We start from the raw sequence: 14,970 nt of genomic DNA, 5'->3' as shown, positions 1-14,970 counted from the left end.
AGGCACCCAGGACAAGTTGATCACCTTACTCCTGGACCGATGAGCTCCTAGCCATTGTCTCCTTTGGTGATGACATCTGTGACAGACGTGATTACAGCCAGTGACTGTTTATTCTTCTCTTCAAAGGAAGATAGTTTTCATTCTGTTCAATTTTTTTTTCTGTCAATGAAGTATTATGTTCATTTTCAAGGAGATATAGCTTTTCCTGAGAGGAAATTACAGAGCAGTAATTGCCATGTTTTCCTGGAATAATCAGAGCAACAAAGAGAATCATTCTGGTGGTGCCACATGATTAACCCTCATGACAATATTGAAATTTAAGCTGGTAGGAGAGGGGCAGGAGAGAATAAAGTTCCCCAAACACAGCTGCCTCTCCCCACCCCACGTCTGCTCCTCCTCCTGACTCTTCTGCTTATATTGCTATCACACCCTTTTTTCCCCACCCGTTGCCTTTGTCTCCCCCTTCCTAATACCACCTCCTAGTGAAACTGGAAAAGCTGGTGTCCCTGCTGCCTGTCACTACCAGACCCAATAAGCAGAGACAGGGATTGAATCTTTATGGGCGCTTTATTCAGGTGGTCAGCGATCTGAGAAGACAGTGGGTTTGTACCCTAACAGACTGTCTTAAATTCCATTATAAACGGACCCTTTTTATAAGGAGAAGAGTAGGGAAGGGATTCGGAATTCAGGGAAAAGGTTAATGAAAAGCTGCAGCATTCTTTCATCTGTGTCCTGGGCGGCGAGATCCCCATCACTAGCTCTGTAACTTGTTCTCATCAACATGCCTTGCATCTCACAGTCAGTGGCCCACCCTTCACCAAACTGCTCAAAAACCTGGAGTTGCCTTTGACTATTTCCCGTCCCTCTTATCAAACCCTGCCTCGTGCACTTTCCAACTGTCTCTCACATCTGCCTTTCCCACCATGTCTCACAACCACCACCTTCGCTCAGGCCTCCATGCCGCCTGGATTTCTGCAGAAGTCTCCTTACCTCTCTGCCTCTAATTCAGACTCTTGAGTTGCTGACAGAACTGCCTTTCTGCAATGCAAATCTGGAAATGTTACTGGAAAGGGACTGGCCAGGAGCAGCCAGCAGTGTGTGGGTTTTTGACCTCCGGCAGGAAAGATGTCATAATACGAGTCCAGGTAATTTTGAGAGAGTACGTTCATTAAAGCTGGGGACAGGAAACAAGAAAGGGCCTATGAGAGAGAGGAAGCAACAGGAGAGCCTAGGCTGCGTGGCTTTGGCTCTCTAGAAACATGGGAAAGAAGTGAGCCAAGACAGGCTGCTGTCAGCTCCTTGGAGAGTCAGAGAATAGGGGGCCTTGGAGGGAGGTGCAGGGGGTTAGCCCAGGACCAGCTGCCACCACCCGTTGCTCCCCTGGTTTCAAGTCTTGTGGGTCCCTTAGAGTTCAGGAGATGCACGCCTGCCCTGTGGGGAAGAAGAGGGGAAAGGGAAAGGCACAGGCATGCTCCTGGTCTTCTGTCTTGAGGGTTTTAAAGCCTGGGGGTTTAAAGGTCTTAGGGGAAGATCTCAATAGAATGGCCATCAGCTTTTCCAGGAGTGTGCAGGGGGTCATTAGTCAATGCAGCTGGTCCTGGGCATTGCCTGTCCGGTTTTGCTGCTTTTCTGGGCCTGGAACTGAAATACAACTGAGGCCTAGGTGTTATCTCTAGAGAGGTAAGGTCAGTGATACACCTGTGGAGGAAAGGTACCAGTTTGCCCATTGCTACGCGACACGGGGCTTTGCGCCCTGGTGGCCTTGTGTATCTGGCTGTAAATTGCTCAGCCAATTTGTTCAGCTGTCTGTCTCAGTTTCCCCATTCCACTAGCCAAGGAATTTTTCTAGCCTCCTTACTATCCTGCCTCAAGAGCACGTATTACCCTCAAAATAGACTTCAATATGACTGGCTTGTTAAATATCTGCTTCAAAATCTGACTCCTTCCAACACCTTTAGTCAGTTCCTCTATCAGATCAGAAAAACTTTTTTGAATCTTCTCACTGAGAAATGGGAGATGACCCTATGTTCGAGACTGATTTATTGGTGGCCGAAGTCCACTAGAATTGTTGCATAATGGTGTCAGGTGGGTACTGGAAATATTAGGGGGAACACTTTGCACAATACATGATTGTCTAACCATTATGCTGTATGCCTGACACTAATACAAAGTAATATTGAATGTAAGCTGTAATTGAAAAGAAATAAAATAAATTATATTAAAAAAGAGTTGTTGCATAACTTGGGTAAGGTCATACAATTAGATGTTCTTAGCTAGTTTTTAAGCCCAGGACTCTCTGGTGTCAACTGACCTGTGATCTCAACTTTCCAGGCAACCATAAGCTACCTGAGGGCCTGTGGATTGCCTGTATTTTGCCCAGGTTCTTAGGAACTTGAACTATTAATGTGGAGCTATAGGAACTGGCCTCTTGGTCAGAAGACCTAGAGAGAAACCGAAGGAAGCAGAGATACTTGGCCTGGAGACAGTCAGTGAGACCTAGAGAAATTGTTTAACCAGGACAGATAAGATATTCCAGGTGACAACTCAGGAAAGAAGGGTCATTTTGAAGTCTGAACACAAAGTGCCTTCCCCGAAGTCTTTCCTCTTTTGGCCTGTTCCTGGTCTACATTTTTATCCACTAATCTCAGCTTCCATCCAACTAATAGAACAAGGAAATGCAAGGAAACTGTAAGCTTGGGATGATGCAATTTGGAGTCTCATTAAGAGGAGCATCATGCTGTGATTTTAAAGAATTTAGAGAAAAAGAAGCAAAAAATTCTCAAGACTTTGTGGAAAGATTATGAAGATGGATTTATGGAAATAAAATGTAATAATTTCTAAGACAGATGTTAGCACCATAAAATAGAAAAAAATTAAATGATGTGAAAATGTTTCCTCATTTGTATATAAAAATGTGAAGCGGTAAAGGGCCGACTTTGCATTTTTCTGTCTTTACCCAAAGACTTCTAAATTCCACTAAGAATGTGTTTTCCATGGCAGGGAGGGACAGAGAAGTAGCTGGACTCACTGGACGTCATAATAACTACATACGCTGATAGATCCTGAGTTTACATGGAAAAGGGTGAGAACTGTGCCTAATACTGCAGCTGGTACAAAGATCAGTCCTCATAGTCGTTCCAGAAATGTAACAATTTTTTTTTTTGGTATGAAGTTCTAGTTCTGATTACAATCTAGTCTTCATTCATCCAGGTGAAAGAAATGTAATCTGTCTCTTCATGGGAGAGAGCATGGGGGCTTTGGGCTGCATGAGTTTTCATCCAGGTCCCCTCCTCCCCAGTGGTTCTCTTACATTCCCTTGGGTGCACAGAAAATGTTCTGTGGTATCTAAGCCATGCTGGGCGCAGGGAACTCTGTGCTGCTAAGACCCTGTGTGCTTTGGTGCAGCTTAGAGCCTGTGAGGTGATTCCATTGCTCTGTGCTAGGCTACGCTCAGTAGCATTGGGGAGCTATTCAGGTCCTGTAGCCAACCAGACCATGCTGCCCCTTCTGCATCACTGTCTACCTCCCTCTGGGGGCTCTCCTGGGAAAGAGCCTCTCGACCCCTCACTGTCTCACTTCAATCCCACAAATGTGTCTTGAGGTTTTCTTGACCTCTCCCTCTCAGGACTGCGCCTTTAAAACCCCAAAGCCTGACTGAAGGGGTGGGTGAGGTTGTGGGGGATTGGAAACTACTGGGGTGGAGGGTGGAAAAGACTAGGCGGGTCCATCCCCAAAGTGGACTCACAGTTCTCTGTTTTGTTGTTGGGTCTAAATGACCTCCTCTTCTAAAAACAAACAAACAAACAAAACAGTGGCCTTTTTCAATTACAAAGATATATTTCAAAGTGTTTGTTTATAGCCCAATTTATTTAGCTTTTATGACCTATCCTATTTCTGACAGTTACAAATACCAATTTTCTCTTGGGGAAATCAAGATGCTGATGCTTTGAGTCATTGGCTTGTTTTATGCTGAGGTCTTGGGAGCGGGGACAACTTACCATTTGGAAACACAAACTCAGTTCAGGGAGGCACATTTTCCTTGCATGTTAAGACAGGACGAATGGCTCTAACTTGGCCTGCACATCTGGGTGTGAGTCCTTTATCCAGGGGAAAGGGAAGACAGCAGCTCGTGCTCTTCTGATGGCACACCTGGCTAGCCAGGGCAGCAAGGCAGGTGGTCCCCCTGCGATGATTTGAGGGCAATTAGGAGACCCTCCCTGCTCCAGAAGTCTTCCTCAGCAGCCAGCTGTTGTCTGGCTCTCCCCTTCCTCAGATTACTTTGGTTTAAGAGACCTAAGTGGAAGGACGTTGCCTTTACTCTGTGTGAAGGCAAAGCTCTTCTAAATGCTTTTGGTCTTTTCTTGGCACCTGCAGAGTGAAGGGCAATCAAAGAAACTGGCATGCTGGCAGAGTGTTCTCTGCTTCTTCAGAAAGAGTCTTCTTGCCTCCCTTCCCTTCCTCCACAATAATTCCTCTTCTAAGCTCTCACTGCGTGGTACCTCCGTGCTGCAGAGATGTCCTGCAACAAGGATTGCTGACTTCTACATCCTGACACCTTCGGAAGGCCCTGAGGAGACACAGATACGTGAGAAATGTCAAACCTTCCTGACTCTGAGGATTCAAGCATGGCATGATGGGTTTTTCTGCAACCGGCCTTCAACGCTATGCATCCCAAGTTCTTAGAACTTGTTAGTTCTCTCTTCCTTCTTGGTAACTTTTCATTACAAGCTGGGGCATAATTTCCTTAGCTTTTATTAAGTCTTCCAGAAGCATGGGTGTTGAAACAAGGTGCTGAAGCTATTTTCTACTTGTCATTGGGAAGGAACTTCTGATTTGCCCCAGTTTTAAGATGCATTTGCCCCTGGTGCTTTGGAATCAAGCTGCTAGACTACAGTGGGCAGTGGGGGAAAGAAGCAGTGGGGCTTTGGGGTTGCACAAAAGGCTGAAAATTCTCTTATTCTCCTGCCAAGTTCTCTGTTTACTACCGAGGCAACCCAGAGAAAACAGTTTGAGCCTTTGTGCTCAGTTTCCTACTCTGAAATCAAGTTGGAAAAAACTATGCTAGGAGGGAAAAGATGCAGGGGTTAAGAAGCATAACTGTTTGGTACAAAATAGACAGGGGGAAGTTAAGAATAGTATAGGAAATGGAGAAGCCAAAGAACCTATATGCACAACCCATGGACATGAACTAAGGGGGGGCGGGTGTTGCTGGAGGGAAGCAGGGTATGAGGCAGAGGAGGGCAAAGGAGGAAAAATTGGGACAACTGTAATAACAAAGTAAAATATACTTTAAAAAAAGAAAGCTATGCTGATTCACTTTTATTTGTTGCTGCTAGAAATGCAAAGTAATGCCTTTCTGGGATAAGTGTCAAAATAACTTCTTATAACTCATAGGTTGTTACACATTTATCATACATATGTTGGCTCTGTAATAGTTCGTTCATTCTCCAACCTTGATATTTAACATTAAGTTTAGCATAGAGCAGAGATTTTTAAACCTTTGCTACACATTAGAGTAACTGGGGCAACTTTAAAAAATGCTTAAACCTGGCCCAATCTTAGAGATTCTCATGGCAGGGGGTTCGAGTGCGGCCAAGGTATCAGTATATTTTTAGAAGCTCCCCAGGTGAGAATGGTGTGAAGCCGGGGTTGAGAACCACCGATAGAGAAGAGAGAATACAGGCTTTGGAGTTAGGCAGGCTTTGGTTCAAATCCTGGCTCTCCCATTTACTGGTTGTATGACTTGGGGTGAATTACTTAAAAGATTTTAGGCCTCAATTCCCTCCTCCATCAAAAGGAAGATGAGGTATTGCTTAATGGGCTTGTATTGAAGTTAAGTGAAGTAACTAACATGTAAAATGTGAAATTGCCTGGCATGGAATAAGTTTGTTGCAAATATGTGTGCTCTTCCACCCTTGTATATTAGATCATTTTTAACAGATTCAAGTGATACTGCTTTATAAAAAGAGGAGCAAACCATTTAGACCTTCTGTTTAGAAGGGAAGTAAAGACAGATTTGGAATGGTCAGTGAAGACAGGAAGAGAAGACAAGGACAAATCTCAGTTTGCTCTGTGATGGATAATATGTAAGGGTTGTAAAGCACAGCTCCATGATGACAGCTCTCAGATACTCTGGGCTTTATTATTATTATTAAATCTTGTAACACCATACTATAGAATCTATATATTTTTAAAATATTTTATTTATTTTATTTTTTAGAGAGAGGGAAAGGGAAGGAGAAAGAGAGGGAGAAAAAGATCAATGTCTGGTTGCCTCTCTCATGCCCCCAACTGGAGACCTGGCCCACAACCCTTGGTTCGCAGGCTGGCACTCAATCCAATGAGCCACACCAGCCAGAGCTAGAATCTATATTTTAAACTACATATCTAACTTCTTCTGAGGTGTTTTTAGATATCATAAATGACTTGGATTTCATCCTTTATATACTTTTTATTTGCTGGTTCTCCAATGGTGGCTATCAGTGGTGTCGGGGAGGGGGAGAATCCCCCCTTCTTTAGTTTTTATGGTTGGAGCAATAATAAGATAATAAAATTGACACAGCGCTAGATTAACAGGAGGGAAAAAAAAACAGTTTAATACCTGTGCACAGGAGAATCATAATATGATACTCATATTGTAAAATGAGGCTCAGATAATAAAACTAGGCATGTTTTTATACTTTTCAAAGACACAAATTTGTGAGAAATTGACAGGACCAAGAAAGTTAGTGCTCATTAGGAAGGTTTGGGCTGAGGCAGGAAGTTAGTAAAGGTGGTGCCAGGTTTGTTTACGTGGGTTTTTCGACTCTGGATATTATAACTCTTGTGATAAGGTTGCCATCCCTCAGCTGTCAGGAGTTGGGAGAGCACCTATCACATGAGATTTATTTCCTGCTTTCGGGGGACAGAGGAGAGTCAGAAAGCTCCTTTTGTTCCTGCTGCTTCCCAGGAGATATTAGTTTGAAATAATGGCATGCCATTGTGGGGTATCTTGGGGAAGCCTGCCCTGGGCCCCTAAAATAGAAAGTGTACAACTTGAAAGAACAAAAAGACATTTGGAAATACTGAGAACAAGACAACTTTCATTCTTTCATTTTGGCAAAAGGTAATTCACCCTAGATACTGCACCTATTCCTCTAGACTCCTGTTTTGTCTATCTAAGTGGAAATAACTCTGAGATTGCTCTCTAAATGTCCTGTAACGAAAGCTGTGAAGGGAGGTGATGTCACTCAGGGCCATCAGGAACAACAAAAGCCCTGCTTGCAAGAACATGACTCACACTCCACATTACGTCTTTGAGGGCTCAATGTGACCTTCTCTGGCAATGAACTTGCGATGCCAGAAAACCCCCTGGACAGGCTGAGGGAGGTAGGAACAAAGAATTCAAAGGGCAGAGGACTAAGAATGGGTTGGGGGAGAGAAGTGGAAAGAAAGAGAATGATCTGATATTTGAGATAAATCAGGTCATCTGGAATGTGGCCCAGCTGATTGTTTTGTTGGAAATCAGTTGAGCAGAGAGTCAAACAGTTTGGTGATTCTGGGTCAGATCCTTTTCCTCTCAGCACCAAAGAATGAGAGGCTGGCCTGGTACAGGGAACGACTCACTGTTTCCTTGCTTTCCCTGCCCTTTGTTAAAGGATGTACATATTAGATACTGCAATGAAAAAAAGCTGTGTAGCTGAAACAGAACCTGGTCATTTGGTCCAGACTTCGTCTCTCTGTAGAGCAATGCTTGACTCATTAGAAATAAACTCCTAATTTATATTTTTTAAAAGAGAAGAGGTTAACATTTTCTTATAAAAGCTATGTACATACAAGTATATATTTTATATCATGTAGTGTGGTTTAAGGGCTTGGGCTCAGGAGGAGGACAGATGTCTGTTCAAATTCCAGCTCCTTGGGTACTGGCTAGGTGGCTATCATGCTAAGGCTCGATTTCCTCATCTGTGGAATGAGAATGATAAAAGTGCAAAGTGACATCATATATTTGACATCAGGACCAAGTGCTGGTGCTGGACACAAAGTGCTCACGCTAAGTGAGCTATTGATGTTAAAAATGCAGGGAAGATTACCTATTTAGAATTGATGACATATGGTCTGCAAAGCACCTAGAAAAGTGTCTGGCACATAGTAGGTGTTGATTAAGGTTCAGCCACTATTATCAATGTCATTGCCCTCCTCATCATCACCACAGTATCCTGGATTTCATTACCTATGATGATGTTTAGTTCCAGGTTATTTTTGCAATGCTTTTTTTCTTTTTCTTCTTATTGCCAATGAATTTCCCCTAATATAGATAACATTTATTTCAATATTTCCCCAAAAGGCTAAAAAATGTATTACTCTACATGGCTACAGACAATATTGGGTTTATATAGGTTTATTAATATTTATTAACCAATAAATAATTAACATTTCAAAATGACATTTCTATATACAGTTGTTCATTATACCCATGGTCTGACAATGGGACAGGTCATTTAGAAAGCTAAAGGAGTTCATCATCACCAAGACATTATTATATGAAATGTTAAAGGGACTTAATTAAGAAAAGGAAGATCAAAACTATGAACATTAAAATGACAACAAATCACAACTATCAACAACTGAATCTAAAAAATAGAAACAAAAACAAACTATGCAAACAACCAGAACAGGAACAGAATCATAGGTATGAGGATCATTTTGAGGGTATCAGCTGGGAGGGGGAAGGGGGAGAAATGGGGAAATGGTGCAGGGACTAAGAAGCATAATTGGTTGGTACAAAATATATGGGGGGAAGTTAAGAATAATATAGGAAAGGGTGAAGCCAAAGAACTTATATGCACGACCCATGGACATGAACTGAGGGGGGGTGGGATTGCTGGAGGGAAGGGGTGTACTGGGAAGAGGGGAGAAAAAAAAAACAACAAACAGAATTGACACTTTTCAAAATCACCTTGTTTATATTTTGTAATATAGAAATTTTATTGAATTTGACCAAACTTTGCCATCAAAATTGTTTTCTAATCAAATTCTAGCCCAGGAACCCGATAGCATGCCTCCATATAGGAATGGAATGAGTCTCTCCCTGGGGAGAGTCCTCCTGGTTCTCACTGGTGCAATAGGATGCCGGCTTTCCTCCTGCTTGCTTGTTTACTAGAGCACCTGCTCTCGACTAGCATCTCCGCCTGCCAGTATTCCAGAGTCTTATGAGAATAATAGGCAGTGTAAGTCTGATCTTTTGCTTCTATTAAGCCCCACTGAGAAAAGGGAGATTTAGTGGTCATCAGCTGAAGACTGTTCTTCACTCTTCCAAGTACTCTAAATGCTACAATTGTATCACACTGAGTCCAAGGCAACCTCTGAATATTAATAACTGACATTTATGGATCATTAACTAGTACCAGGCACTATGTAAATACTCTACATTCATTATCTCAAGTAATTCTCAAAATACTTATTTGAGGGAGAGTCTCTTATTATCCGCCTATAGGATGACACGGTGGATTGGCTACTCAAAAGTAATTTACATCCTTTTCCTCCTTTTTCATGACTAAAATGCTGATGTGAGGATGAGGATGCAGCAGCCATTTTGCAACCATGAGTCAACAAGCACGAAGACAGAGGCCTCCTTGCTCAGGATGTCAAAGCTAAGACAGAAAGAGCCTGGACCCAGACGGCATTCACAAAGAGCTACACTGGCCCTGGATGGTTCAACCCTGGACTTGTTATTATATCAGAAAAATAAACCTCTAACTAACTCTGACAGATTTATTTTGTGCCTTGTACCACACATGTTTCTAATCAATGCAGTCAGTTTTATGAATGAGGAAGGAAAGCTCAGTGAGTTTGTATAATACAACTAGTAAGTGTCAGAGACAGAATTTGTACCCAAATTGCCCAACACCAATGCAGATGCTTTTAACGAAAAGATCTTCACTGCCCTCTCATTGTATTTCCATCAGTTTACCATGGCTCACCCTGTCCAAACTATGTGTCAGAGAATTCAGAGGTCATTCATAAGTGAACCTCAAAAGAAAAACTCTGGTAAAATAAGAAATGCTGCATAATACAATACCCCCAGCCCCTTCAATGTACAACAATATATCAATGTTTCCAAGAAATCCTGAAACAAACAAACAAAAACCCTGCTTGACTTTGATTAATTCAGTGGTTCCCAAACTTGTTAGAACATGGTTTTTTAAAAAGTGACATTTCTAGTAATTTCCTTCAGAACATTGTTCCTTAGAACACCAGTTTGGGAGATCATTCACTGGATTTTGATGAAGAGTTATTTCCTCAGCTTTGAGTCACAACAATTTGCTACTTCGTGAATTTCGTTGAGGATTTTCTGCTCTAGGCAACTCAGGGCCCCCATGAAGTCCCAAATGATAACTTTCTTTGAGAATTTGGTGCCAGGTCAAAACATGCACCTCCTGAGGAAGTTGTCTGCTTCCTTTTTTCTAATAAGGAGAATTGTGTGACACTGCGCTTTGTCCTTTGCTTTGGCTTTCTGGAAGCTCAGAGACAGATGGGAAACAATAATTGCTGGCTCAGGTTCCTGGGTTTTATGTATTTATATTTTCTTTTATCTGATGTTGATTTTCCTCTTTATCTTTAGATCCTGATTCTGTGTTTTAATTTTATGAGAATTATTATATATACTCTTTTTTTAATATGCTTTATTGATTATGCTGTTAGTTTTCCCCTTTTCTTTTCCCTTTGTTCCCCTCGACCCAGTGACATCCCTCCCCCCAGTTGTCTGCCCCCCCTTAGTCCATGCCCGTTGGTTGTGCATATAATTCTTCTCAACATCTTCCTGTCTACTCCACTTCCTCCTACTATTCTCCTTAATTCCTGTGCCATTTCCCTCCCTTTCCTCCCTCCCCCTCCCTGCTGACCTCCCCCCATCATGTTCCCCATACCTATAGTTCTTTTTCCACTCTCGTTGCCTACTTTGCCTTTGTTTCGGTTCCCTAGCTTCTGTTGTTGGTTGTTGTGAGGCAGTTTTCATTTTAATGTTCATAGTTTTGATCCTCTTTCTCCTAAACAAGTCCCTTTAACATTTCATATAACAGTGATTTGGATCTGATGAACTCCTTCAGTTTTACTTTGTCCTGGAAGCACTTTCTCTGCCCTTCTATTCTGAATGACAGCTTCGCTGGATAGAGTATTCGTGGTTGTAGGTTTTTGATTTTCATTACTTTGAATATTTCTTGCCAGTCCCTTCTTGCCTGCAGAGTTTCTTCTGAGAAACCAGCTGACAGTCTTATTGGGACCCCTTTGTATGTAATTCTCTTCTTCTCTCTTGCTGCTTTTAAGATTCTCTCTTTAGCCTTAATTTTTGACATTTTGATTATATTATGTCTTGGTGTGGTTCTCCCTGGGTCCAGTTGTTTTGGAACTCTTTGTGCTTCCTGGACCTGTAAGTCTATTTCCTTCCCCAAGTTAGGGAAGTTCTGCTTCATTATTTTTTCGCATAATTTTTCAATTTCTAGTTCTTTGTCTTCACCTTCTGGCAACCTCATGATTTGGATGTTGGCCTGCTTATAGCTATCCAATAAGTTTCTGAGCCTCTCCTCATTTTCCTCACTTCTTGTTTCCTCTTTCTGCACTGGTTGACTGTTTGTTCCTTCCCTATATTCCAATTTGTTGATTTGATCCCTGGTTTTCTTTCCCTCACCACTAGTTTTGTATGTGTTTTCGTTCATTTCAGCAGGACTAGCCTTCATTCCTTCCCTGTCTTGTTTAAGATCTGCTGTTAGGTCTGTAAGCACTTTTATAAGCAAAGCTCTGAACTGTGCCTCAGAAAGATTTCCTATCTGCTGCTTCGTTAGATTAGAAATTTGCTGTCTGGTCAGCTGCATCACTGGGATCTCTATCATAATCTGTGCCATTCTGAACGGTTTTGTGTTTACCTTTGCTTCCTGGGCAGGGCTGTCACACCTCCTACGCTGTAGGGGGCGGAGCCCTGTGCACTCGTCACAACTGGGCATTTTCTGCGAGGGTGGGGGTCCAACATGGATTCCTGCCATTCAATCTCTGCTGAGAGACCGGGGGCCTCCTCCTCCATCCCCACCCCCACTGGGCCTCACAGTCCAAGGCAATGGGGGTCTGCCTTCCCTGGCTTTGGAATTGCAAGCTGTTGGGTCTGGTCTGCAGCTGGGGGTGCTCCCCAGGTGCTTCTCACCTCCCCTTAAATACGGGTGTCTGTGCTTACTGCTGTCCTGCCACCATCACTGCTGCTGCCATGGACAGCACAGTTTGACCTCTCTTCCCCAGCTTCGCCCCTCCTACCTGTCTGGATGAGCACCACTTCTTTATAAATTCATAGTTAGACTTCCATTTATTTTCTGGAACTTCTGGTTATTGTTGGTTTTGCGGTAGTTGTATTCTTTCTTAGTTGTGGAGGGAGACTGGGCATGTCAGTCTAGGCCTCCATCTTGGCCAGAAGTCGCCTGTGTTTGTTTGCCTCCTATTGTGTATACTCTTTTGAGTGATATTATATTATTTGTGGAATGGATGGAGCATAAACATAGTAGTTCAACAAAAAATCAAGACTATCCTGACTTGGAGGGGAGTGGTCTACCCGCGGTGCTGCGGATGGGTCGGCGCTGGGGCCCGGTCGGCCGTTCCTCCAGTTCTCCCCTCGGGGCCGCCGTGCCAGGCTCTCCCCGGGTGTCTCCGGTCCTCTCTGCCTTCCCTCTGCTTGAGCCCAGGGTGAGAAACCTGGAAATAAGCCTGAAGAAGTGAAGCTGCAGAAAGCCAGCAAACAGATTGTGCAGAATGCCATCCTGCAAGCTGTGCGACAAGTCTCCCAGGAGAGTCGGCAGAGGGAAGAGAGAGACAGTGACAACCGGTGCAGCTTCGAGCTGGGCGTGGGGGAATTAACCAAGAAGCATGAAAAGAAGTAACACAGTGGATTTGGCGCTTGTCATATGCTTGTCTTCCAGCCTTCCTCTTAGTATAGGATGCGTCACCAAAATGTTGCCAGTAAAGCAAACCAAAGTGTCATTGGCGCCTAGCTGTAAAATGAATTCATACTAATCCTTGGTTGAGAAGCGCTGTTTTGAAAAAGTACATTAGTTGATTCTGTTTATATTAATGCAGTGCCTCTGAAACATTGTGGGGCCAAACAAGACAATAATTGCAAAGGTAGTTTTGCAGCACGGTTTATTTTAAAGTTCTTTTTAACAAAATAATTCCGTGTTGTTCATTTACTTCTGCCTTTTATGAATTCTTTAGTCAGCAATCCCTTTTGCTGTAATACTGAGTACAGTACTGTGTTCATTTTATTTTTAAAAGACTTGCTGGAAAAGGGAAAGAATGAAGGTTCAGTCACTTTCAAATATGGAATTGAAGGTCAACTTAAGCAGGGGAAAAGTCTAACAGTGGGTCTTACCAAGGCATATATTTAGATAGTTTTTTGAAAAGGAGTTTAGCTTTTTAAGAACTGTCTTTTAGTCTCAGTTGTTTGTTAGTTGGTGTCTACTCTCTGTGCAGAAATCATTTGGAAATATTATGGATTTCTTTTTTCATCTCAAAATTAAAATAAGACAATACATCTATAGCATAAGTTGTCAATGACTCAGTCCTTTAGCAGCCCCAGCAAGAGCAACCAGAACTGTAGATTCTATCCTAGAGATACACTATTGTCTGATTCTGGGGTGCAGTGTCTTTGAAAAGATCTCTGGGGCCTGTAAATGCTGTGTTGCCATCAGGCTATGCATTTGCACTAGTACATTGCTAATAAGAACTTTCCTTTTCCTATCCACAAATTAGAATTATATTCTGGAGATTATGAAAATTATATATATCAAAAATAAATAACACTTAAAGTGAGAAGACCTCTTTAAAAAACTCCGAAGCATAACAATATAGTGGGAACAATAAAGTGGCAGTGTTGGGAATGCCGTTACAGAGATATATGTGTGTGTATGAATGAAGCTCTCTATTGCAATGGTATGACTTCTGTTTCATTTCCATGTAGATGATGCAGATCTTTCTGGAGTTTTTAGAGTCCCATTTCCTGGGCTTCACAACAGTTTTTGAGTTGCTGTTACTGAGGAAAGAGGAAGAATTTGACCTGTGTTAAAAACCTTTTTGGCTTCAGAGTATTAATGGTTATATTTGATAGTTTTTTAAAAAGGCAAGTATTTGCATATAAAGTATGACTGATATTAAGATATATTTTTAAAATTCCAATGTTACATTTTTCAGAATGGATACTATTGATAATAGTACATAAATGAACACAGTCTCTTATTAGCTCTGCTAGACTATATCTCACACAATGCACAGATGAAATGAATTCACAGGGAGAATGGTTGTGGGAGACAGCAGAGGGCTTAAAATTTAAATATGGTTTATTCATAAAATTTTTTAATAGAACTAATGACAAAGAATGAGTTTAAGTTGAGCAGATGGCATATCATTGATGTGATATAATTACACGGTGTAGATAGTAGGAATGAAGGTATTAAGGAAAATTATTTAGGCGTATTCATAAATAAAATATAAACCCAATGCTTGTAGTATGCAAGTAATCTGGCATTATGTCTACTAAGCCTTCTGGATATAACCAACCTTGGATCTTGCTGTCATACAGAAACACATAAACATGCTATCTTTCTTCTCTGGAGTGCCTGTGCTAATACAATGGGGATCTTTGGAGACACCTGACTAACCTCTGTACCTAAATGTTATTTGTCAATAAAATATATCCAACTTTGAAAAAAAAAAAAAAAAAAAAAAAAAAAAATCAAGACTATCCTGAAAAAATACGTCACATGGCCTCCTTGTCAACATGATTGTTCCTGTGGTGTCTGATCAAAGAATCAAACTAATTTATTTACTGTGAAACTTGAAATTATGTCTTATGAATGTTTAATAAATGGAGGAAGTAAATCTTTAAAGAGAGGATATATTCCTGAAGATGAAACATAAATACCTTGACTTTTATTTGAATGTATTCTAGTATACATTGAA

The 14,970-nt window shown here is 41.8% G+C and overlaps 1 protein-coding gene across 1 annotated transcript; it reads left to right on the top strand.

Moving 5' to 3' along the window:
* The first annotated feature begins 12,585 nt into the window (after window positions 1-12,585).
* On the top strand, window positions 12,586-13,057 carry LOC150004127 (A-kinase anchor protein inhibitor 1-like). The gene is made up of 2 exons (XM_090284887.1): window positions 12,586-12,660; window positions 12,702-13,057. The coding sequence occupies exons 1-2, from the start codon at window positions 12,586-12,588 to the stop codon at window positions 12,894-12,896; spliced, it is 270 nt and encodes an 89-aa protein (XP_090141013.1). The 3' UTR covers window positions 12,897-13,057.
* Window positions 13,058-14,970: the final 1,913 nt, after the last annotated feature.

The sequence above is a fragment of the Furipterus horrens genome, unplaced genomic scaffold (genome assembly GCF_987537825.1).
Source record: "Furipterus horrens unplaced genomic scaffold, mFurHor1.1.pri manual_scaffold_7, whole genome shotgun sequence".
Lineage (NCBI taxonomy): Eukaryota > Metazoa > Chordata > Mammalia > Chiroptera > Furipteridae > Furipterus > Furipterus horrens.
Note: the sequence above shows the minus strand (reverse complement) of the source record. Positions and strands in the feature narration are given on the sequence as shown.

Bases quoted from the DNA above. Each gene is read 5' to 3' on its own strand.
- LOC150004127 (XM_090284887.1), top strand. From the start codon at position 12,586: ATGGGTCGGCGCTGGGGCCCGGTCGGCCGTTCCTCCAGTTCTCCCCTC. The intron at 12,661-12,701 runs GTGTCTCCGGTC...GCTTGAGCCCAG, and splicing joins CCGTGCCAGGCTCTCCCCGG to GGTGAGAAACCTGGAAATAA.